We start from the raw sequence: 21,075 nt of genomic DNA, 5'->3' as shown, positions 1-21,075 counted from the left end.
TTACTTCGAACATTCTGTGAAGAAAGCAAACTATCTATGTTGGCCTTAATTAGGGAATTCTGCGAATGTAAATGAAATATATTTATGTGTTTATGGAGAAACTTTTTCTCTAAACTCGCTTCATAAAAACGTGTCATAAAGAAATAATCTGAACCCTGTCCTGGTTTCATTCTTTCAGAGGCTCTCGGAGGAGAAGCTGAGATTGTGGGAATTGTGTTGGAGAGCATCTCTTCTTCTTCTTCTTCTTCTTCTTCTTCTTCTTCTTCTTCTTCTTCTTCTTCTTCTTCTTCTTCTTCTTCTTCTTCTTCTCCTGTCTGACAGCAGGATGTTTGGCTCTGTGCTGCTGTGCTGTTGGTCCTTCAGTCTGCTGCGTCTCTCTTCCTCTCTGGTTCATGGAAACATCCAGTTGGATGCCGGTCCAGCCGCCAGCCGCCGGAGCGACACCTCGTACCTGTCTGACCTCGGTCAGTGTCACCCGTCCAATCAGAGAGCTCCCCTGGCACCAGAGCAGGGCTGAAAGGTTTCATGTGCTACTCAAAGGCTTGAATAGATCCATGCAGGCAGAGGACAAACGAGCAGCAGTCTGTCTGAGCCACTGGAAGCTGTTTTATCCCTCGGGTGAACAGTTAGATAGTGTATATGTCATGGGCTTTTATTGTGAAAGGAAAGAACAGAAGGAGCGGATCTGGTTTGTTTGTGTTGGCTTTGTCAAGGTTGAAAAGTGTAATGAAGTTTTCTGTCTTAAGGTTTTGGCCTTTTTGTTGCACACTATAATGCACGTTTGTCCATTCCACCCAATGAGATCGGGTTGCTACTTTATTTTACAGTGCAAAGTATAGTATTTAAATTTATTTGCCGTGTTTAAGCTCAAAGAACAGTGTTCTGAAAAACAACTGTGGCTTTTTGCCGTTAATTTCCCTGTTTTGTACAAATGTAATCATGACAGAGCAGTTTGAAAAATAGAATCACATGCAAATGAATCACAAGAATCACACACCTCCAATGGGTAAAGACTATCCTGTTTAAATATGCTTTTAATCTGCGTAATGCCCATAAACCAGGAGAGTCTATGAAGACCTCCGTCTTATGCAGGTTCCACAGTTTCACACTGAACTAAGAAGGCCTAGATATCGTAACCCTAGATTACTTCTCAAAGTGTTTGGGGTGTTACTGACTCGAAATCATAAGGCAGCTTTTCCTCCTGTTAGTCATTCTCTTTGAGGAGGAAATAACTGTATCATCTGCATACAGACGGATTATGAGCTTGTCAGCTGTGTTGGAAGGTTATTCATTTATATGCAAGCTTTTTAAGTGGAGAAATAAAAACAAAGCAGTGACTGACTGTGAGTATTTAAGGCTGATTTGAAGTCTTTACAACTTTATGTACTGCAGAAGCTGGACTATACATTTTTGTGGAACCACTATGTCAGTAGAAAGATTGGTATAGTTTTAAATGTATGAAGACAAGACAGTAATAACCATGGATTTTAATTTATACCGTGCATTTAACACTGTTGCTTCTTCAACTGGTTTAAAATGCCAGTCCATACCTTCACACAGTAGCTTTGTTTCCTGTGTCCTTCAGAGAGAAGCCCCGCCTCCAACCCCATGCAAGTCCCCGCCCTCTTACCTATTGACTCAGTGGAGGATCGTTTCCTGATAGACACAGGGTCCTATGATGAGGTACAGTTAAAGATACAGTAGTCTCCATGATTTTATCAAAGAGCACAAAAACCTGAAGTTTCTTTCTTGACAAGAGTGTCTAGAGTTGACTGCAGTGAGTTCCTGTTTTTGGACATTTACTTGCTGTTTTCCAGGACTCGTCAGCAGCCTTGCAGCTGCAGGGTCGGGCCATGCGTTCACCTCGTCGCTGCATCCCCCACCAGCAGTCGTGTCTGGGTTACCCGATGCCCTGCTGTGACCCCTGTGACACCTGCTACTGCCGCTTCTTCAATGCCATCTGCTACTGCCGCCGGGTCGGCCACGCCTGCCCACCCAGGCGCACCTGATAACAAGATGCAGCAATGACATGCTGCTGACAGGAAACATGTTGACGCTCCCTCTGTGACTCGTTGGATAAAATGTGCTCTTTGTGTATTAAATGACGGCTGAGTAAAAATACATTTTCAGATGTCACTTTAATGTGCTTTGTGTCAGTAAACACACACATCAACGTGTTCACTTATTCATTAAGAAACAAGTATATCTACAGCTATAAGCTATAATAAGTATCACGTTATTCATTCTCTCTGAGGAGTAAAGAACTGAATCATCTGCATACAGATGGATTCTAAACTTTTACAGCTATGTTGGAATGTTATTCATTTATATGTCAAACAGTAAAGGTCCAAGTATATCTCCCTGTGGTACACCATAACTGCATGTTGCGAGGCTGGACAGAACATTTTGAAAGTCAACAAACTGACCTCTTCTTCCTGTTTATGTAAGGCTAATTTAAACCCTTTAACCACGTTTTAGTGCAGAAGCTGTAATATTTATGTATTTGTTATTCTGTACTGAACCCGGTGATCCGGCTGATATCCAGTCATCCATCCAGTATTTCTTCAGATTCAAAATAAAGAAACGTGAACACATGACAACGACAGATCGGTTTCAGAGTCTCAGCGTTTATTGGTGATCAGGTTCAAACTGTCGCACATGCTCAGTTAGCAGCGATGGTCTGATCCATCCAGGCACGGAGCTCGGTCACGCGGGCGTACACGCCGGGGATGGTGGGAGTGCAGGTTCCGCTGCCCCAGGACACGATACCGACCAGGGTCCAGGCTCCAGACTTCTGACAGACCAGAGGACCGCCAGAGTCACCCTGAACAAATGAACACACAATGTTAACACACACAACCTCTGGACGAACACCGTTACATGTGTTTAACATCTGCACCACCCACCATGCAGGAGGAGGCTCCGGAGGCTCCGGCGCAGATCATCAGGTTGCTGATCTTGTTGCCCCAGAAACGACGGCACTGCTCGTTGGTGAGCAGGGGGAGGGAGGCCTGCTGCAGCAGGGCGGGGGTGTCAGGAGCTGCAACGCACAAACACTCAAACATTACTACAGGCATTCTGTTGGTCTACATGCTGCCCCCAGTGGTCAAGGCATGGCATCGTGCAGCTTTGACTGCCGGGTTGTTTGTGTTAAACCAGGGTTCTCACGGATCAAAGAACCAGTACTGCTGCTTTGTTCACTCCACTCAGACAGCTGACACAGGAGCCCCGCCTCTACTCTACACCGATTGGCCAGCGGATGCAGGTGCTCTCACCGTTGTGGCGGGTCAGGCCCCAGCCGCTGGTCACACACTTCATGCCTCCGGGGAAGTCGTCTCCGGTCTCGGCCACACACACTGGGGAAATACGCATGTTCATCTGGGCCGGGGTGGCCAGCTTGATGAGCAGGATGTCGTTGTTGATGGTGAAGCCGTTGTAGCGAGGGTGCTTGAACACCTGACAGGAAGTGAAATTGTTATGACCGGCAGATGCACAGGAAGCCGCCACGACGAGACCAGAAGACCGGATGCAGTTTGTCACCAACCTTGCCGATCTTCATGACCTGGATGTCCTCGGCGGTGGAGGAGCGGTCGTGTTCTCCGAGGATCACGCGGTGGGAAGTCCTGCAGGGAGAACGACAGAAACATGGGGCGGCCATTTTCTTCAAACCACCGTGACGATCACCTGACAGCCTCCTTACCTGACGTTGCAGTGAGCAGCCGTCACCACCCAGTTCTCATTGATGAGAGAGCCGCCGCAGAAGTGGAAGCCGGTGTAGTCCTGGACCAAGGAGAAAACAGGTAAAACCACAGGACCAACCTGTGTGTGTGTGTGTGTGTGTGTGTGTGTGTGTGTGTGTGTGTGTTTACCTGCAGGGACACCTGCCAGGGCCAGGAGTGAGGCACCGCCTCCTCGCCGTTCACGATACGAGAGTAACCGGTGATGACGGGAGGGATGGCGGGAGAGCCGCAGCCTGGTGACATCATCATGACAGCGGAGGGTTAGCCTCAATACAATAATCAAATGTCTTTATTTCAGAATGTTCCCTCTAACGACGTCATGTGGACTACTTTCTCTGTCGTCTCTTGACTGCACCAGCAGCAGGTCATCAGAAGAATCTATCACATTGTGAACTTGGTGTTTCTGTCACACAGCCACACTGCCCTCTGCTGGTTGTTAAAGACACCAACGTCTAAATACGTTGACTGTTGGGGAAACAACATGCAGCTACAGCTCTGTTCACTCTGTCCTCTTTACCCAGCATGCTTCACTCCCTCAGCCATTCCTCTGATCATCAGGGTTTTACCGTTGTTTTTCAAGTTCATCTGGTCAAATGTCTAAGAGGAGGTCATTAAAGTAGAGTCTGGATTTGGTAAATAAAATGCCCGAGCATGGCACATTTCATTCAAAATGGCTTTTCTACGTCCCCACATATTAAACCTGCCTTTCCACATTTCTGACGTACAGGTGAAGCGTACCGCATGGTCGGCTTCATGAACTCGTTGTCGTGGGCTCTATCCAACCTTCTGCAACATCCATATGCCAGACCCATAAAATAGATCATTTTCACCACTTGTTATCCAAAGTTTAGCCCCTCAAAGATGTGACTCATTGGATGAATCATGATTCTGTACATTTCAACGTGGCCCTGGACTTTTAGAAGAGGAAGTTTAACGTTTAAAATACATTGAGGAAAGCGTTTGTCTCACCGTAGGCGGCGCCGGCGAAGGCGAGGCAGGAGAGGATCCACAGGAAGGCCATGGCTTGATCGTGTCGGTCTGTCGGAGCCAGCAGCTTTTATACAGCCAGGGAGTGATGTGATTGGACGAGACGGGGCGGGACATCTTATCAGAGAGACGTGGGAGTTAGGACAGGTGAAGCTGACGGAGTGTTTTCCACCTCGTGGATGCTGGAACAGGAAGGTCAGAGATGGGGGGAACGACTGTCCAGAAAACTCAGGATTTTATATCAATCCTCTCATATCTTGTGCTGAACATAGACTTCTATTTATATCTGTAGTAATGTTATGTTTATGTCTTTTATTCAGTTTGTTATCTCTGTTTTAGTTGGATGTCTGATTCTGATGAATTCGACTAAAGACCAACAAAGTGTCCAAAGTGAAGCTGCTACCCAGCACTATTTTAATGATTGATTAATCTGATTAGTGCTGTGTCAGCGAATTGATTGGTCTTCATCATGAACATTTTTTTATTAAATATAAGTTTCAGAGTCCAAGACATAAAACAGAGTCAGGCAGTTCATTATTCTGTCAATGAATGAACTTGATTTCTCAAACCTCTTTCCTGCAGCACCAAGTGCTTCACGATTCAGCAGCCGAAAACAAGTTCAGAAGCCAAACACACACGAGGAGGAGCGAAGCAAACGAGTGGTACTTCAGTCAGAACGTCTGATACGAGCAGAAAAGAGAAGAAACAGCCAGAAGCAAGTTATAGGCTTTATTTAAAGGTGCATTTTGCGTTGTTTAAAACTCAAGGTGTGATAATTAATGGCACTGTTCCACATCATGGGGGTGTGGTGTCTGAACGTAGCTTCCCTAAGGTTTAGTGGTGACCTCGGGAACAGATAGGTCACGTTCACGCCAAACCTCAAGCTTTGCCTCGTGTTACTTGAACAAGTTTGACCTTGGGATCATTTGTGTTTACTCACAGGAGGGAAGGCCTCCCTCCACGTAGACCCAACCAGGTCTCCTCCACGTAGACCCAACCAGGTCTCCTCCACGTAGACCCAACCAGGTCTCCTCCACGTAGACCCAACTAGGTCTCCTCCACGTAGACCCAACCAGGTCTCCTCCACGTAGACCCAACCAGGTCTCCTCCACGTAGACCCAACCAGGTCTCCTCCACGTAGACCCAACCAGGTCTCCTCCACATAGACCCAACCAGGTCTCCTCCACGTAGACCCCCAACCAGGTCTCCTCTACGTAGACCCAACCAGGTCTCCTCCACGTAGACCCAACCAGGCCTCCCTCCACGTAGACCCAACCAGGTCTCCTCCACGTAGACCCAACTAGGTCTCCTCCACGTAGACCCAACCAGGTCTCCTCCACGTAGACCCAACCAGGGCTCCCTCCACGTAGACCCAACCAGGTCTCCTCCACGTAGACCCAACTAGGTCTCCTCCACGTAGACCCAACCAGGTCTCCTCCACGTAGACCCAACTAGGTCTCCTCCACGTAGACCCAACCAGGCCTCCCTCCACGTAGACCCAACCAGGTCTCCTCCACGTAGACCCCCAACCAGGTCTCCTCTACTAGACCCAACCAGGTCTCCTCTACGTAGACCCAACCAGGCCTCCCTCCACGTAGACCCAACCAGGTCTCCTCCACGTAGACCCCCAACCAGGTCTCCTCTACGTAGACCCAACCAGGTCTCCTCCACGTACACCAAACCAGGTCTCCTCCACGTAGACCCCCAACAGGTCTCCTCTACGTAGACCCAACCAGGTCTCCTCCACGTAGACCCAATCAGGTCTCCTCCACATAGATCCAACCAGGTCTCCTCCACGTAGACCCAACCAGGCCTCCCTCCACGTAGACCCAACCAGGCCTCCCTCCACGTAGACCCAACCAGGTCTCCTCCACGTAGACCCAACCAGGCCTCCCTCCAGGTAGACCCAACCAGGTCTCCTCCACGTAGACCCAACCAGGCCTCCCTCCACGTAGACCCAACTAGGTCTCCTCCACATAGACCCCAACTAGGTCTCCTCCACGTAGACCCCAACTAGGTCTCCTCCACGTAGACCCAACCAGGTGTCCTCCACATAGACCCAACCAGGTCTCCTCCACATAGACCCCAACTAGGTCTCCTCCACGTAGACCCAACCAGGTCACCTCCACGTAGACCCAACCAGGTCTCCTCCACGTAGACCCAACCAGGTCTCCTCCACGTAGACCTCCAACCAGGTCACCTCCACGTAGACCCAACCAGGCCTCCTCCACGTAGACCCCAACCAGGTCTCCTCCACGTTTACCCCAACCAGGCCTCCCTCCACGTAGACCCCAAACAGGTCTCCTCCACATAGACCCCAACCAGGTCTCCTCCACGTTTACCCCAACCAGGCCTCCCTCCACGTAGACCCCAACCAGGTCTCCTCCACGTAGACCCCTTACCAGGTCTCCTCCACATAGACTCCCAACCAGGTCTCCTCCATGTAGACCTCCAACCAGGTCTCCTCCATCAGGGCTGAAATGACCACTATTGCTGCTTTGTACATGTTGAAGTCCCAGATCCACCACGAAACCAGACCCCATCCTGTCTGGGTTCATGACATCATCATGATATCATCCAGAGGTGCTCGTGGATTTCACCAAGCTGGACTCACTGGATCTAGCAAGACCCACGTGGGCTGGTTCACCACAGCTGGAGGAACCAGAATCAAGTATTGATCTGTGATTTAATATCAATAACCAGATGAAAAGGATGCTGAAATAACTCCATCATGATGGGGATCAGTAAAAAGTGCTGAGTCATGCTTTGTTAGGTCTGTCTGTAAGACCACAAGATAAATACTTTTAAAATGCTGGTTTTCTGAATGGAGTCTGGTTGACGGGTTCTAGGTGCAAAGATTTCACTTCACATTTGTTATGAACATGAGAGTTTGTGTGGGATCATCAAACATCATCGTTTTTGTTAAAACCCTGGAAGCAGCTTTCAGAATACCATGTTTTTCAATGCTTTTGATAGGTCAGTGAGTTACGCCGACTAGAACTAAAGCCTGAAGACGTTTTTTTGCATTCTGCTGGCTTAGAAGAGTTAAACCCTTCATCATATTGATGATAAAAGGCAGTTTTGGTCAATGAATGAGATTTAAAATTGAGGTCAGAAAGTAAAATGCTGTCAACGTATGAATTCATGTCTGAGAGGCCAGATGTCCCAGTTTAGCAAGAACAGGATCCCTCTTATCTGGAGGGCCAACTAGGAGGATCACAGTCTTATCTTCATTTGTTCTTGCTCATTAACTCATTGATTGGTGTCGTCAGCATAGCTGGGAAAATTCACGCCATTCTGATGCAGGGCCGCCCCATACTCAGTGTTTTTAAATATGTGTTTCATACCATTAAAATTCTGCATTAAATGATATAAGAAAATACGTTCTTTCCAATATGTCCGACATAAAACACTGAAGTGTTAATCTCAACAAATAATGTTCCTAACCATTCAAAGTAATCCTTACTACAGACCACACACTGTAAATATTCAGCAACCAAAGACACAGAAGAGAACACATTTTACACACAAAATCATACAAAAAATACAGTATATGTAAAGCAATTTTAGGTTTCCCCATCTCCGGTTAGTCATTCTCTCTGAGTAGTAAAGAACTAAATCATCTGCATACAGACGGATTCTAAACTTTTACAGCTTTGTTGGAATGTTATTCATTTATATGTCAAACAGTAAAGGTCCAAGTATACCTCCCTGTGGTACACCATAACTGCATGTTGCGAGGCTGGACAGAACATTTTGAAAGTCATCAGACTGACTTCTTCCTCATAGATGTGATTGCTATCATTTCATTGTTACAGAGTCAAAGCAAAGATGTTTAACTAGAGAAATAATTCAGCAGTGGCTTCCTGTGTATGTGAGGCTAATTTAAACCCTTTAACCACGTTTTACTGCAGAAGCTGTAATATTTATGTATTTGTTATTCTGTACTGAACCCGGTGATCCGGCTGATATCCAGTCATCCATCCAGTATTTCTTCAGGTTCAAAATAAAGAAACGTGAACACATGACAACGACAGATCGGTTTCAGAGTCTCAGCGTTTATTGGTGATCAGGTTCAAACTGTCGCACATGCTCAGTTAGCAGCGATGGTCTGATCCATCCAGGCACGGAGCTCGGTCACGCGGGCGTACACGCCGGGGATGGTGGGAGTGCAGGTTCCGCTGCCCCAGGACACGATACCGACCAGGGTCCAGGCTCCAGACTTCTGACAGACCAGAGGACCGCCAGAGTCACCCTGAACAAATGAACACACAATGTTAACACACACAACCTCTGGACGAACACCGTTACATGTGTTTAACATCTGCACCACCCACCATGCAGGAGGAGGCTCCGGAGGCTCCGGCGCAGATCATCAGGTTGCTGATCTTGTTGCCCCAGAAACGACGGCACTGCTCGTTGGTGAGCAGGGGGAGGGAGGCCTGCTGCAGCAGGGCGGGGGTGTCAGGAGCTGCAACGCACAAACACTCAAACATTACTACAGGCATTCTGTTGGTCTACATGCTGCCCCCAGTGGTCAAGGCATGGCATTGGCCCTGATACAATAAGCATCGTGCAGCTTTGACTGCCGGGTTGTTTGTGTTAAACCAGGGTTCTCACGGATCAAAGAACCAGTACTGCTGCTTTGTTCACTCCACTCAGACAGCTGACACAGGAGCCCCGCCTCTACTCTACACCGATTGGCCAGCGGATGCAGGTGCTCTCACCGTTGTGGCGGGTCAGGCCCCAGCCGCTGGTCACACACTTCATGCCTCCGGGGAAGTCGTCTCCGGTCTCGGCCACACACACTGGGGAAATACGCATGTTCATCTGGGCCGGGGTGGCCAGCTTGATGAGCAGGATGTCGTTGTTGATGGTGAAGCCGTTGTAGCGAGGGTGCTTGAACACCTGACAGGAAGTGAAATTGTTATGACCGGCAGATGCACAGGAAGCCGCCACGACGAGACCAGAAGACCGGATGCAGTTTGTCACCAACCTTGCCGATCTTCATGACCTGGATGTCCTCGGCGGTGGAGGAGCGGTCGTGTTCTCCGAGGATCACGCGGTGGGAAGTCCTGCAGGGAGAACGACAGAAACATGGGGCGGCCATTTTCTTCAAACCACCGTGACGATCACCTGACAGCCTCCTTACCTGACGTTGCAGTGAGCAGCCGTCACCACCCAGTTCTCATTGATGAGAGAGCCGCCGCAGAAGTGGAAGCCGGTGTAGTCCTGGACCAAGGAGAAAACAGGTAAAACCACAGGACCAACCTGTGTGTGTGTGTGTGTGTGTGTGTGTGTGTGTTTACCTGCAGGGACACCTGCCAGGGCCAGGAGTGAGGCACCGCCTCCTCGCCGTTCACGATACGAGAGTAACCGGTGATGACGGGAGGGATGGCGGGAGAGCCGCAGCCTGGTGACATCATCATGACAGCGGAGGGTTAGCCTCAATACAATAATCAAATGTCTTTATTTCAGAATGTTCCCTCTAACGACGTCATGTGGACTACTTTCTCTGTCGTCTCTTGACTGCACCAGCAGCAGGTCATCAGAAGAATCTATCACATTGTGAACTTGGTGTTTCTGTCACACAGCCACACTGCCCTCTGCTGGTTGTTAAAGACACCAACGTCTAAATACGTTGACTGTTGGGGAAACAACATGCAGCTACAGCTCTGTTCACTCTGTCCTCTTTACCCAGCATGCTTCACTCCCTCAGCCATTCCTCTGATCATCAGGGTTTTACCGTTGTTTTTCAAGTTCATCTGGTCAAATGTCTAAGAGGAGGTCATTAAAGTAGAGTCTGGATTTGGTAAATAAAATGCCCGAGCATGGCACATTTCATTCAAAATGGCTTTTCTACGTCCCCACATATTAAACCTGCCTTTCCACATTTCTGACGTACAGGTGAAGCGTACCGCATGGTCGGCTTCATGAACTCGTTGTCGTGGGCTCTATCCAACCTTCTGCAACATCCATATGCCAGACCCATAAAATAGATCATTTTCACCACTTGTTATCCAAAGTTTAGCCCCTCAAAGATGTGACTCATTGGATGAATCATGATTCTGTACATTTCAACGTGGCCCTGGACTTTTAGAAGAGGAAGTTTAACGTTTAAAATACATTGAGGAAAGCGTTTGTCTCACCGTAGGCGGCGCCGGCGAAGGCGAGGCAGGAGAGGATCCACAGGAAGGCCATGGCTTGATCGTGTCGGTCTGTCGGAGCCAGCAGCTTTTATACAGCCAGGGAGTGATGTGATTGGACGAGACGGGGCGGGACATCTTATCAGAGAGACGTGGGAGTTAGGACAGGTGAAGCTGACGGAGTGTTTTCCACCTCGTGGATGCTGGAACAGGAAGGTCGACGACGTGGGGACAACTGTTTCTTCTAGTCCAACAGTCCAAAGATTCATTTTCATGATTCCACGTCCGAAATGAATTAACTTTATTTCTAAAACATCTGTCATGTCACGCAGCACAAAGTGCTTTTCCATTCGGCAGCCGAAACACAAGTTTAAAACCCAACACACATGCAAGGAGATCATGAAATCATAGATTAGACCAGATAGCTTCTCATCGGCTTCATTAAGAAGCTGGATTATCAATGTCCCCCCGAACGCTTTGTTCCTAACATTTAAAATGATGTACCAAATCAAAAGGCATGCTTTAACAGTTCATCTCACACGCCTCCATGACGGGTTTCACCGATACCTTCCATTGATCATGCTGCTGTGACAACGGCCCTTTGTAACTGTGTCGTTTATTATTATGATGAAATTAATTGGCTTTTTGGGGCCTGAGCATTAAAAACCTGAGCGAAATTGGCGTGTGTGTGTGTGTGTGTGTGTGTGTGTGCAAGGGGGAAAGGTGTGAGATTTGAGATGTCACACACATGTGCAGCTGCGTCTGCAAAACTGCCATCGTCACTACAAAAGAAATGTTTGTTAATTCCTCCGACGCCGTTGATGTGCAGTATGTATGTAGGCTATATGTATATATATTTATATATAACAACATAACTATCATATGATTTACCGTCTTTAAGGAGTTTGATAATCTCTCGTGTTGGAGCCATGATTCATGTCAATCCACTTGTTGCAGCAGCTCTCCAAGGTGTGATCACCCCTTTTTAACTGCAGACTAACCAGCAGATCTAATCTGATGCAGGTGTTAATTTTCATAAAGTAAATTTACAGAGTGATTCCATCAGTTTTCCTCTGCTTGGTCTTTAAAAGTAACTGTTACTGACGACCACCATTTCTTTTCTTGATTTCTTTTAGTCTTTCTTAAAGCCAGAAGGTTTCCATTTGAAATGACTTTGGTTTTGTGTCATGTCTGTGATCGTCTCTTTTTCTACAACATTAAACAACTGAATGAACATCCTCCAAGACTGGTGATTCCATCATTTTTACCAGGGGGTGTATAAACTACCATAACCAACTTAACTAACTATCATAACCAACATAACTATCATAACCAACATAACTATCATAACCAACTTAACTAACTATCATAACCAACATAACTATCATAACCAACATAACTATCATAACCAACATAATTATCATAACCAACATAACTAACTATCATAACCAACATAACTATCATAACCAACATAACTAACTATCATTACCAACATAACTAACTATCATAACCAACATAACTATCATAACCAACATAACTAACTATCATGACCAACATAACTAACTATCATAACTAACATAACTATCATAACCAACATAACTATCATAACCAACATAACTAACTATCATTACCAACATAACTAACTATCATAACCAACATAACTATCATAACCAACATAACTATCATAACCAACATAACTAACTATCATGACCAACATAACTAACTATCATAACTAACATAACTATCATAACCAACATAACTATCATAACCAACATAACTAACTATCATTACCAACATAACTAACTATCATAACCAACATAACTATCATAACCAACATAACTAACTATCATAACCAACATAACTAACTATCATAACTAACATAACTATCATAACCAACATAACTATCATAACCAACATAACTATCATAACCAACATAACTAACTATCATGACCAACATAACTAACTATCATAACTAACATAACTATCATAACCAACATAACTATCATAACCAACATAACTAACTATCATTACCAACATAACTAACTATCATAACCAACATAACTATCATAACCAACATAACTAACTATCATAACCAACATAACTAACTATCATGACCAACATAACTAACTATCATAACCAAAATAACTATCATAACCAAAATAACTAACTATCATTACCAACATAACTAACTATCATGACCAACATAACTAACTATCATAACTAACATTACTATCATAACCAACATAACTAACTATCATAACCAACATAACTAACTATCATAACCAACATAACTATCATAACCAACATAACTAACTATCATAACCAACATAACTAACTATCATGACCAACATAACTAACTATCATGACCAACATAACTAACTATCATAACTAACATTACTATCATAACCAACATAACTAACTATCATTACCAACATAACTAACTATCACAACCAACATAACTATCATAACCAACATAACTAACTATCATAACCAACATAACTATCATAACCAACATAATTATCATAACCAACATAACTAACTATCATAACCAACATAACTATCATAACCAACATAACTAACTATCATAACCAACATAACTATCATAACCAACATAATTATCATAACCAACATAACTAACTATAATTACCAACATAACTATCATACATTTACATTTAGGTCATTTAGCAGACGCTTTTGTCCAAAGCGACTTACAATAAGTACATTTGTCAAAAGAAGGAAACAAAGAAACCACAACGAATCATTGCCGATAAAGTAAGAGCTAAAAATAGAACAAGTGTTAGGTCCTCATCTGAGTAAAGTAGTACTTCAAGAGCAACAGTGCTACGATCAGAGTGCTATAGGTAAGGGTTTTTTTTTTTTTTTGGGGGGGGGGGGGGGGGGGGGTTAGTGGGTCATGCTAGCCGAGGTGAAGTCTGAACAGGTGAGTCTTGAGCCTTTTTCGGAAAATGGCAAATGACTCAGCTGTCCTGACATTAGTCGGGAGTTCGTTCCACCACTGAGGACCAGAACAGAGAAGAGTCTGGACTTTGCTGAGCCACATTTGTTTGATTTCAGCGATGGTGGTACCAGCCGGCCAGCTGAAGTAGAGGAGCGAAGTGCTCGCTTCGGGGCATGAGGTTTGACCAGTGTTTGAAGGTAGATGGGTGCCGTTCCATTGATGGCCCTGAAGACCAGTGTCATCGTCTTGAATTGGATGCGTGCTGCCGAGATGCGAGTTGCAATGTGAGTGTCAGAGGACGGGGGAAAAGAGAGGAACAGCTGGGTGTCATCTGCGTAGCAATGGTAGGAGAATCCATGCGATGTGATAACAGAACCTAGTGATGTGGTGTTAAGTGAGAACAGAAGCGGTCCTAATACTGAGCCTTGAGGGACACCCGTGTCCAGAGAACAGGGTTTGGACATAGAGCCATTCCATGTGACCTGAAAGGTGCGATTTGTCAGGTATGATGTAAACCAGGCCAGAGCAGAGTCAGTTATGCCAAGTTCAGCCAGAGTGGAGAGGAGGATTTGGTGGTTGACTGTGTTGAATGCAGCAGATAGGTCGAGGAGAACGAGAACGGAGGAGTGGGATGAGGCTCTGGCGTCTCGCAGGGACTCGGTCACCGTGAGGAGGGCCGTCGCAGTGGAGTGAGCAGTCCTGAATCCTGATTGATTAGGGTCTAGGAGGTTGTTCAGCGAGAGATAGGATGACAGTTGGTTGTAGGCGGCACGTTCCAAGGTTTTAGAGAGGAATGAAAGAAGAGATACAGGTCTGTAGCTTTGGATGTCAGTAGCGTCTAGGGTGGGTTTTTTAAGGAGAGGCTTCACGGTAGCTGTCTTAAAATCCGCTGGAATGACACCTGAGGTGAGGGAGGAGTTGATCAGGGTGGTGAGGAATGGCAAGATGTCGTGTGAGATGTCCTGGAGAAGAGAGGAGGGAATCGGGTCGAGGGAGCAGGTGGTGGCACGGTTAGATGTAACAAGTGCCTGAACATCTTCAGAGGTGAGGGGGGTAAAGCTGGTAAGACCATCCGAGTTGAGGGTTGGGGGAGATGTCTTCTGGGAGGGAATAGGCGTAAATGAGGAGCTGATGTCATTTACTTTCTTGGTAAAGTAAGTAGCAAAGTCATCGGCAGTAAGGGAGGAAGGGGGGGGAGGGGTAGGAGGGGTGAGGAGGGAGGAGAACACGGAGAAGAGTTTCCTGGGGTTGGAGGCAGAAGAGTTGATCTTTGCCAGGTAGAAGGCAGATTTAGCTGCCGAAACAGTTGAGGTGAAGTCAGAGAGGAGGAGGTGGTAGTGAGCAAGGTCCTCGTGCTGGCCCGATTTCTTCCATTTTCTCTCTGACGCTCGCAACAATGATCTGTTGGTTCGCAGAGGTTCAGACAGCTGGGGAGGGAGATGATCGCGCAGGTCGTGAGATTGGGGGACAGAGAGTGTCCAAAGAAGAGGAGAGTGAGGACATCAGGGTGGAGGAGGCTTCCTCAGTAGGTATTAGGGAGAACTGTTCTGAGGATGGTAGCGAGGAGATAACAGTTGAGGAGAGAGCGGAGGGAGTGAGGGATTTCAGGTTGCGGCGGCTGGTGACCATTCGAGGCGTAGAGGGGAGGGATGTGGTGGGCTCAATGGGGAGGGGGAAAGTCACAAAGTGGTGGTCGAACACGGTGAGCGGGGTAACAGAGAGTGCCGAGATGCCACAGGATCTTGTGAAGACAAGGTCAAGTTGGTTCCCGGCGCGGTGAGTTGGTGGAGAGGGGGAGAGTGTAAGGTCAAATGCGGAAAAGAAGTTGATGAAATCAGATGAGTGCAGCTTTCCCGAGTGGATGTTAAAGTCACCGAGGACGACGAGTGGTGTGCCATCATCAGGGGAGCAGCTCAGGAGGGCATCCATCTCATCCAAAAAGTCACCGAGAGGACCGGGTGGGCGATAGATCACTATGATGTTGAGTTTGAAAGGAAGGGTGACAGAGACGGCGTGGAATTCAAGTGTACATCGGGGTAGGTGGTCCAGAGGAAGGACCTGGTAGGACCATCTGGGTGAGATGAGGAGCCCAGTTCCTCCTCCTCGCCCTGTTCGTCTTGGGGAGTGTGAAAACGAGTAGGCAGTTGAAAGGGCAGCTGGAGTGGCAGTGTTTTCTGGGGTGATCCAGGTCTCTGTGAGGGCCAGGAAGTGGAGAGTCTGCAGGGACGCATAGGCTGAAATGGTGTCGGCCTTCTTGACTGCAGACTCCACAGCCCCCCCAGTACTTCCTAAGTTCCTTACCGGTGGAGAATGGTGGGTAGCAGAGATTGGATGAGTTACAGCCTCAAGTGAAGGGTCTCCGGTGAAATCTTCTCCAGTGTGATGTCCTGACTGGGATAAGACACATGGCTGCGAGGGGGGGTAAGATGTTATGCCTTCCTCGATGGACTCCCGCAGATAGACTCCCTTGTCTTTGTTCAACTGTCTTGACTCCCGCAGATAGACTCCCTTGTCTTTGTTCAACTGTCTTGACTCCCGCAGATAGACTCCCTTGTCTTTGTTCAACTGTCTTGACTCCCGCAGATAGACTCCCTTGTCTTTGTTCAACTGTCTTGACTCCCGCAGATAGACTCCCTTGTCTTTGTTCAACTGTCTTCGTTCAGATGGCCAGACGCTGCAGCTGACGCTGTAGTGACAGCCTTTTTAGTGCTCAGTTTACCGTAAGTACTGTGTGTGACCCCTCCCTCTAATCAAGTCTATTCACTACACCTGAGCTGGCTCAAACTTAGTTGATTACTCACTTAGCATAGGCAGTTTCACTAGGATGTCAACAACAAGCTATCAGCACAAGACTAAATGTTGCAACTAGCTTTACTCACACAATGCCTAAACCCAAATCTACAATTAGTTTCTGACTTACCAACAAGAGACAAAGCAGCTTCCTTCCTTTCTCCAGACCCAACATAACTATCACAACCAACATAACTATCACAACCAACATAACTATCATAACCAATATAACTATCATAACCAACATAACTATCACAACCAACATAACTATCACAACCAACATAACTATCATAACCAATATAACTATCATAACCAACATAACTAACTATCATAACCAACATAACTATCATAACCAACATAATTATCATAACCAACATAACTAACTATCATTACCAACATTACTATCATAACCAACATAACTATCATAACCAATATAACTATCATAACCAACATAACTAACTATCATAACCAACATAACTATCATTACCAACATAACTAACTATCATAACCAACATAACTAACTATCATAGCCAACATAACTATCATAACCAACATAATTATCATAACCAACATAACTAACTATCATTACCAACATTACTATCATAACCAACATAACTAACTATCATAACCAACATAACTATCATTACCAAGATAACTAACTATCATTACCAACATAACTAACTATCATTACCAACATAACTATCATAACCAACATATCTAACTATCATAACCAAGATAACTAACTATCATAACCAACATAACTATCATAACCAACTTAACTAACTATCATAACCAACATAACTATCATAACCAACATAACTAACTATCATAACAAACATAACTAATATAACTTACTCACATATATGGTAAACCAACATAACACTAGTAACGTTACTAACATAACTAACAAACTTGCGTGATATACTTCCCATCATGGTGCTACATTATGTTCTTATAACACGTTGAAATTAATTTAAAAACGATTCACGTTCTTGGAATAGATTTACACGTGTTTATGTGTATTTTGTTCTGTTTCTACGTTGTTGTTATTGTTGATGATGACGTCATCAGTCATGTGATGATGTTGATTGAAATTAATTGATTGAAAGAGGTCACAGGTCACGCTGCTCTGCTGTTTGTACTAAACACCATTGTGAATAGTGAACACACACACACACGTGCAGATCTGACCACCAGTTTGGGGTCTAGTGTTCTACAACACGTGGACTACAGGAGCCGGGGGTCGAACCCATGACCCCGTGATTAAAGCATTGCCCCATACATAATTTTAAATGTTGTGAAAATCAATAAAACACCTTATGTCTCATAGTGTAATAGTAGTCTGATCTTTACTGTAGTAATACTGTGTGTCAAACACTGTTAAATGTAAAGTATTCCTCAAGTAAAAGAATCCTGTTTTCATCCAAATAAACGTTCATTAAAACCACAAACACAGTCAGTGATGTTCAGTGTTTTTATTATCATTATTTGTCCACCCAGTCATAGGCGGGATGTGTTGGGGGTCCCGGTCGGGTCGGGTCGGGGGCTGCTTCCCGTCAGCAGTTAGTTGGCGGCGAGGATCTGGTCGACCCAGCCACGCAGCTCGGTGACACGGGCGTAGACGGCGGGGGTGGAGGTGGAGCAGCGGCTGCTTCCCCAGGAGACGATGCCCACCAGAGTCCAGGCGTTGTCCTTCTCACAGACCAGAGGTCCGCCAGAGTCGCCCTGAGACCCAAACAAACCCATCATGAGGAAAACCAACAGTGAAGGCTGGCGGAGTGAATTCAAGAAGAACCGTACAACTAAAAACAGGACCGAGGTGGGAGGGGCCTCACCATGCAGGAAGTGGCTCCAGCTCCTCCAGCGCAGATCATCACGTCTGAGATGTTGCTGCCCCAGTGAGTCTTGCACTGCTCGTTGGACAGCAGCGGCAGCGCCGCCTGCTGCAGGATGTTGGGAGTACCGGGAGCTGTGGAGGACCGGCAGCGTGGGTTCAACAACATGCGTTTAACACCGATTGGTTTTCAGGAAAAAGTTGCCGCAATGAGTCAAATGGGTGTTTTGGTGTTTGGGGTCCTCACCGTTGTAGCGGGTCAGACCCCATCCAGAGGTCACGCAGGTCATGCCAGCGGCGAAGACATCAGTAGACTCGGCGAGGCAGACGGGGGACACGTTGGTGCCCATGCGGGCGGGGGTTGCCAGCTTGATGAGGGTGATGTCATTGTTGATGGTTCTGGGGTTCCACTTGGGGTGGGTGAACACCTGGAGGGGGGGGGGTTGGGTTAGTGGGGGAGGCAACGGGGTGTTGTGAAAACCGATTGGCCGGTGGGGGTGTTCTCACCTTGGCGGGCTTCAGCACCTGGACCTCCTCAGTAGAGCCGTAGCCCTTGTTGTGCTCCCCCGCGACCACGCGGTGGTACGTCCTGGAAACAGGAAGCTGTTCTTTAAAGGGCCAGTCCACACAAACCACATCCTGCAAAACCTCATAGCTTCCTCAGGACACTTCCTCCTTTTTAATGGTTTCGATCCTCGTGTCAGTTAATGTGGACGACAAGACTGAGCTTATAATAAATCTGTAATAGACTTTTTTATCTCATACATTCTATTAGACTTCAATCTGCGGCTTCTTAATTGTACTTTTACTATCTTTCATCACATCGAACCATTTTCTACGATTTGTCGAGTGGGAGCGCTGCATGTACTTCTCCTGATGTCCACTAGGGGCGTTGCTGCTTGGCTGTGATACGACTCTATAATTCGTCCTGATTGTTTGATGAAACCTCCAGCAGCCAGCTGGATTAAAGAGATGACGGATGAAACCATTGGTTTGAGTTGTTCAAGTGTTCAGCCGGACCGGCGGGCAGCAGACAGGAAGTCAGACAGACAGGAAGTCAGACAGACAGGTGTCGCACTGACCTGACGTTGCAGTGAGCAGCGGTCACCACCCAGTTCTCGTTGATCAGAGATCCTCCGCAGAAGTGGAAGCCGGACGCTTGCTGAGAGGAAACAACATTAACTCACTGAAAAACCACCAGGAGAGGAGTAATACTAACAATACTACGAATACTACGAATACTACGAATACTACGAATACTACGAATACTAACAATACTACTAATACTAACAATACTAACTATACTAACAAAAGAAGAAGAAGATAATACTTCTGTGTGAATAAATAGTTGTTTGTAATTTTGTATGAACTGGCATGATCGGGTCCTGGAAGCCGGTTGGAGAGGCGTAACCATGGCAACCTTTGCCAAAGTTATACGACCAGCGATGATTTGTGAGCAGAGCTTGTTGAAAAACAACACTGAAGCGTTACAGGGCTGTTCGTCCTCGTCTGTTATGAGTTTGATAACTAGTGCAATCACTCCCGTGTTGCATTGTGGGATACTGTTTAATACTCACTAATTAGCATGGGGCTATGGAATTTGGGACGCAGCCAAATATTCACCTGCAGAGACACCTGCCAGGGCCAGGAGTGAGGCACCGCCTCCTCGCCGTTGACGATGCGGGCGTAGCCGGTCACCTCGGGGGGGATGGCGGGGGTACCGCAGCCTGAGAGCACAACACCAGACATTCAACGTGAACCAGCAACAAAGAGGCGTTTTAGGGACGGAAGGTCATCAGTGAGGTCAGAGTCTCACCGTAAGCGGCGCTGACGAAGGCGAGGCAGGAGATGATCCAGAGGAAGGCCATGGCGACGACGATGACGACGATGAGGCACTGAAGGGCCGAGCTGCTCTTTTATCCTTGAAACAGGATGGGCCCCAACCAATCAGAGCGGGCGGAGGTGTGTCCCCTCAGCTGTCAGCTGGAGATCAGACGGGACGCGAGGCAGCGTTCTCACGGGTAACACGCCCCCCAACCTCCTGGCTCTCTGATTGGCTGGTGACGACTGAAGCACACACCAACCAGATCTAGATCAGATCCCAGACCTGTTATACAAACATCATGTGTTCACACTAAACGAGTGCAGAATAAAAAATATATAGAATAAAAGTCAGTCGTGATGAAAGATAACAGCTTGTCTTTATTAAAGCTGCACATTCATCTGAGTTTGGTCCCAGAACATTTCTGATGTAAAACCAAACTTCTCTCCTGCATTTGTTAATTTTAAAAATTGTACTAACAGAAGTACACAGTAATAGTAGAATGCACTTCATAACAATGAAACCCTTTAACATCCCCAAGACCAGTCCCGCCCAAGAGTTGTACATTTTTAAGTGGATGGACCCGCTCAGAAAACCTGATGAAACAACAACTGATGCCTTCTGGGAAACTGAGCAGCTGACAGGCCGCCATCTTCACCTGCAGTTGGTTAATCATTTGACAAGTGAAGGGTCTCAACTCCGGTTCTGAAGGTCCTTAAACTCTCATTCTGTCTGCTGGCCACCAGGGGCTGGCCACCTCTCTGGTTGTATAGAAGTCAACAAGAAAATGGTCCTAC

General features: G+C 46.4%; 4 protein-coding genes across 4 annotated transcripts; 1 reads left to right on the top strand and 3 right to left on the bottom strand.

Annotated features, from left to right (window-relative positions):
* Nucleotides 1-234: 234 nt before the first annotated feature.
* On the top strand, nucleotides 235-2,073 carry agrp (agouti related neuropeptide). Its single transcript, XM_084011958.1, has 3 exons — nucleotides 235-464; nucleotides 1,586-1,683; nucleotides 1,818-2,073. The coding sequence occupies exons 1-3, from the start codon at nucleotides 326-328 to the stop codon at nucleotides 2,007-2,009; spliced, it is 429 nt and encodes a 142-aa protein (XP_083868084.1). The 5' UTR covers nucleotides 235-325; the 3' UTR covers nucleotides 2,010-2,073.
* Nucleotides 2,074-2,624: 551 nt separating this feature from the next.
* On the bottom strand, nucleotides 2,625-4,795 carry LOC311017425 (chymotrypsin A-like). The gene is made up of 7 exons (XM_084015764.1): nucleotides 4,710-4,795; nucleotides 3,870-3,973; nucleotides 3,701-3,780; nucleotides 3,545-3,623; nucleotides 3,276-3,456; nucleotides 2,907-3,040; nucleotides 2,625-2,824 (listed from the first exon to the last, which is right to left on the bottom strand). The coding sequence occupies exons 1-7, from the start codon at nucleotides 4,759-4,761 to the stop codon at nucleotides 2,663-2,665; spliced, it is 792 nt and encodes a 263-aa protein (XP_083871890.1). The 5' UTR covers nucleotides 4,762-4,795; the 3' UTR covers nucleotides 2,625-2,662.
* Nucleotides 4,796-8,796: 4,001 nt separating this feature from the next.
* LOC311017422 (chymotrypsin A-like) lies at nucleotides 8,797-10,962 on the bottom strand. The gene is made up of 7 exons (XM_084015751.1): nucleotides 10,877-10,962; nucleotides 10,037-10,140; nucleotides 9,880-9,959; nucleotides 9,724-9,802; nucleotides 9,455-9,635; nucleotides 9,065-9,198; nucleotides 8,797-8,982 (listed from the first exon to the last, which is right to left on the bottom strand). The coding sequence occupies exons 1-7, from the start codon at nucleotides 10,926-10,928 to the stop codon at nucleotides 8,821-8,823; spliced, it is 792 nt and encodes a 263-aa protein (XP_083871877.1). The 5' UTR covers nucleotides 10,929-10,962; the 3' UTR covers nucleotides 8,797-8,820.
* A 7,200-nt stretch (nucleotides 10,963-18,162) lies between these two features.
* LOC311017415 (chymotrypsin B-like) lies at nucleotides 18,163-20,514 on the bottom strand. The gene is made up of 7 exons (XM_084015734.1): nucleotides 20,273-20,514; nucleotides 20,080-20,183; nucleotides 19,539-19,618; nucleotides 18,964-19,045; nucleotides 18,704-18,884; nucleotides 18,458-18,591; nucleotides 18,163-18,347 (listed from the first exon to the last, which is right to left on the bottom strand). Exons 1-7 carry the CDS (start codon nucleotides 20,322-20,324, stop codon nucleotides 18,186-18,188), a joined length of 795 nt encoding a protein of 264 aa, XP_083871860.1. The 5' UTR covers nucleotides 20,325-20,514; the 3' UTR covers nucleotides 18,163-18,185.
* Nucleotides 20,515-21,075: the final 561 nt, after the last annotated feature.

Source organism: Eutrigla gurnardus (genome assembly GCF_963514095.1).
Source record: "Eutrigla gurnardus genome assembly, chromosome: 1".
NCBI lineage: Eukaryota > Metazoa > Chordata > Actinopteri > Perciformes > Triglidae > Eutrigla > Eutrigla gurnardus.
Note: the sequence above shows the minus strand (reverse complement) of the source record. Positions and strands in the feature narration are given on the sequence as shown.

Excerpts from the sequence above, each read along its gene's own strand:
- agrp (XM_084011958.1), top strand. The coding sequence starts at position 326 with ATGTTTGGCTCTGTGCTGCTGTGCTGTTGGTCCTTCAGTCTGCTGCGT. Across the intron at positions 465-1,585 it reads CTCGTACCTGTCTGACCTCG|AGAGAAGCCCCGCCTCCAAC; the intron begins GTCAGTGTCACC and ends TGTGTCCTTCAG. Across the intron at positions 1,684-1,817 it reads ACACAGGGTCCTATGATGAG|GACTCGTCAGCAGCCTTGCA; the intron begins GTACAGTTAAAG and ends GCTGTTTTCCAG.
- LOC311017425 (XM_084015764.1), bottom strand. The coding sequence starts at position 4,761 with ATGGCCTTCCTGTGGATCCTCTCCTGCCTCGCCTTCGCCGGCGCCGCC. Across the intron at positions 3,624-3,700 it reads GCTGCTCACTGCAACGTCAG|GACTTCCCACCGCGTGATCC; the intron begins GTAAGGAGGCTG and ends TTCTCCCTGCAG. Across the intron at positions 3,041-3,275 it reads GGGCCTGACCCGCCACAACG|CTCCTGACACCCCCGCCCTG; the intron begins GTGAGAGCACCT and ends TGTGCGTTGCAG.
- LOC311017422 (XM_084015751.1), bottom strand. The coding sequence starts at position 10,928 with ATGGCCTTCCTGTGGATCCTCTCCTGCCTCGCCTTCGCCGGCGCCGCC. Across the intron at positions 9,960-10,036 it reads CCTGGCAGGTGTCCCTGCAG|GACTACACCGGCTTCCACTT; the intron begins GTAAACACACAC and ends TCCTTGGTCCAG. Across the intron at positions 9,803-9,879 it reads GCTGCTCACTGCAACGTCAG|GACTTCCCACCGCGTGATCC; the intron begins GTAAGGAGGCTG and ends TTCTCCCTGCAG.
- LOC311017415 (XM_084015734.1), bottom strand. The coding sequence starts at position 20,324 with ATGGCCTTCCTCTGGATCATCTCCTGCCTCGCCTTCGTCAGCGCCGCT. Across the intron at positions 19,046-19,538 it reads GCTGCTCACTGCAACGTCAG|GACGTACCACCGCGTGGTCG; the intron begins GTCAGTGCGACA and ends TCCTGTTTCCAG. Across the intron at positions 18,592-18,703 it reads GGGTCTGACCCGCTACAACG|CTCCCGGTACTCCCAACATC; the intron begins GTGAGGACCCCA and ends GGTCCTCCACAG.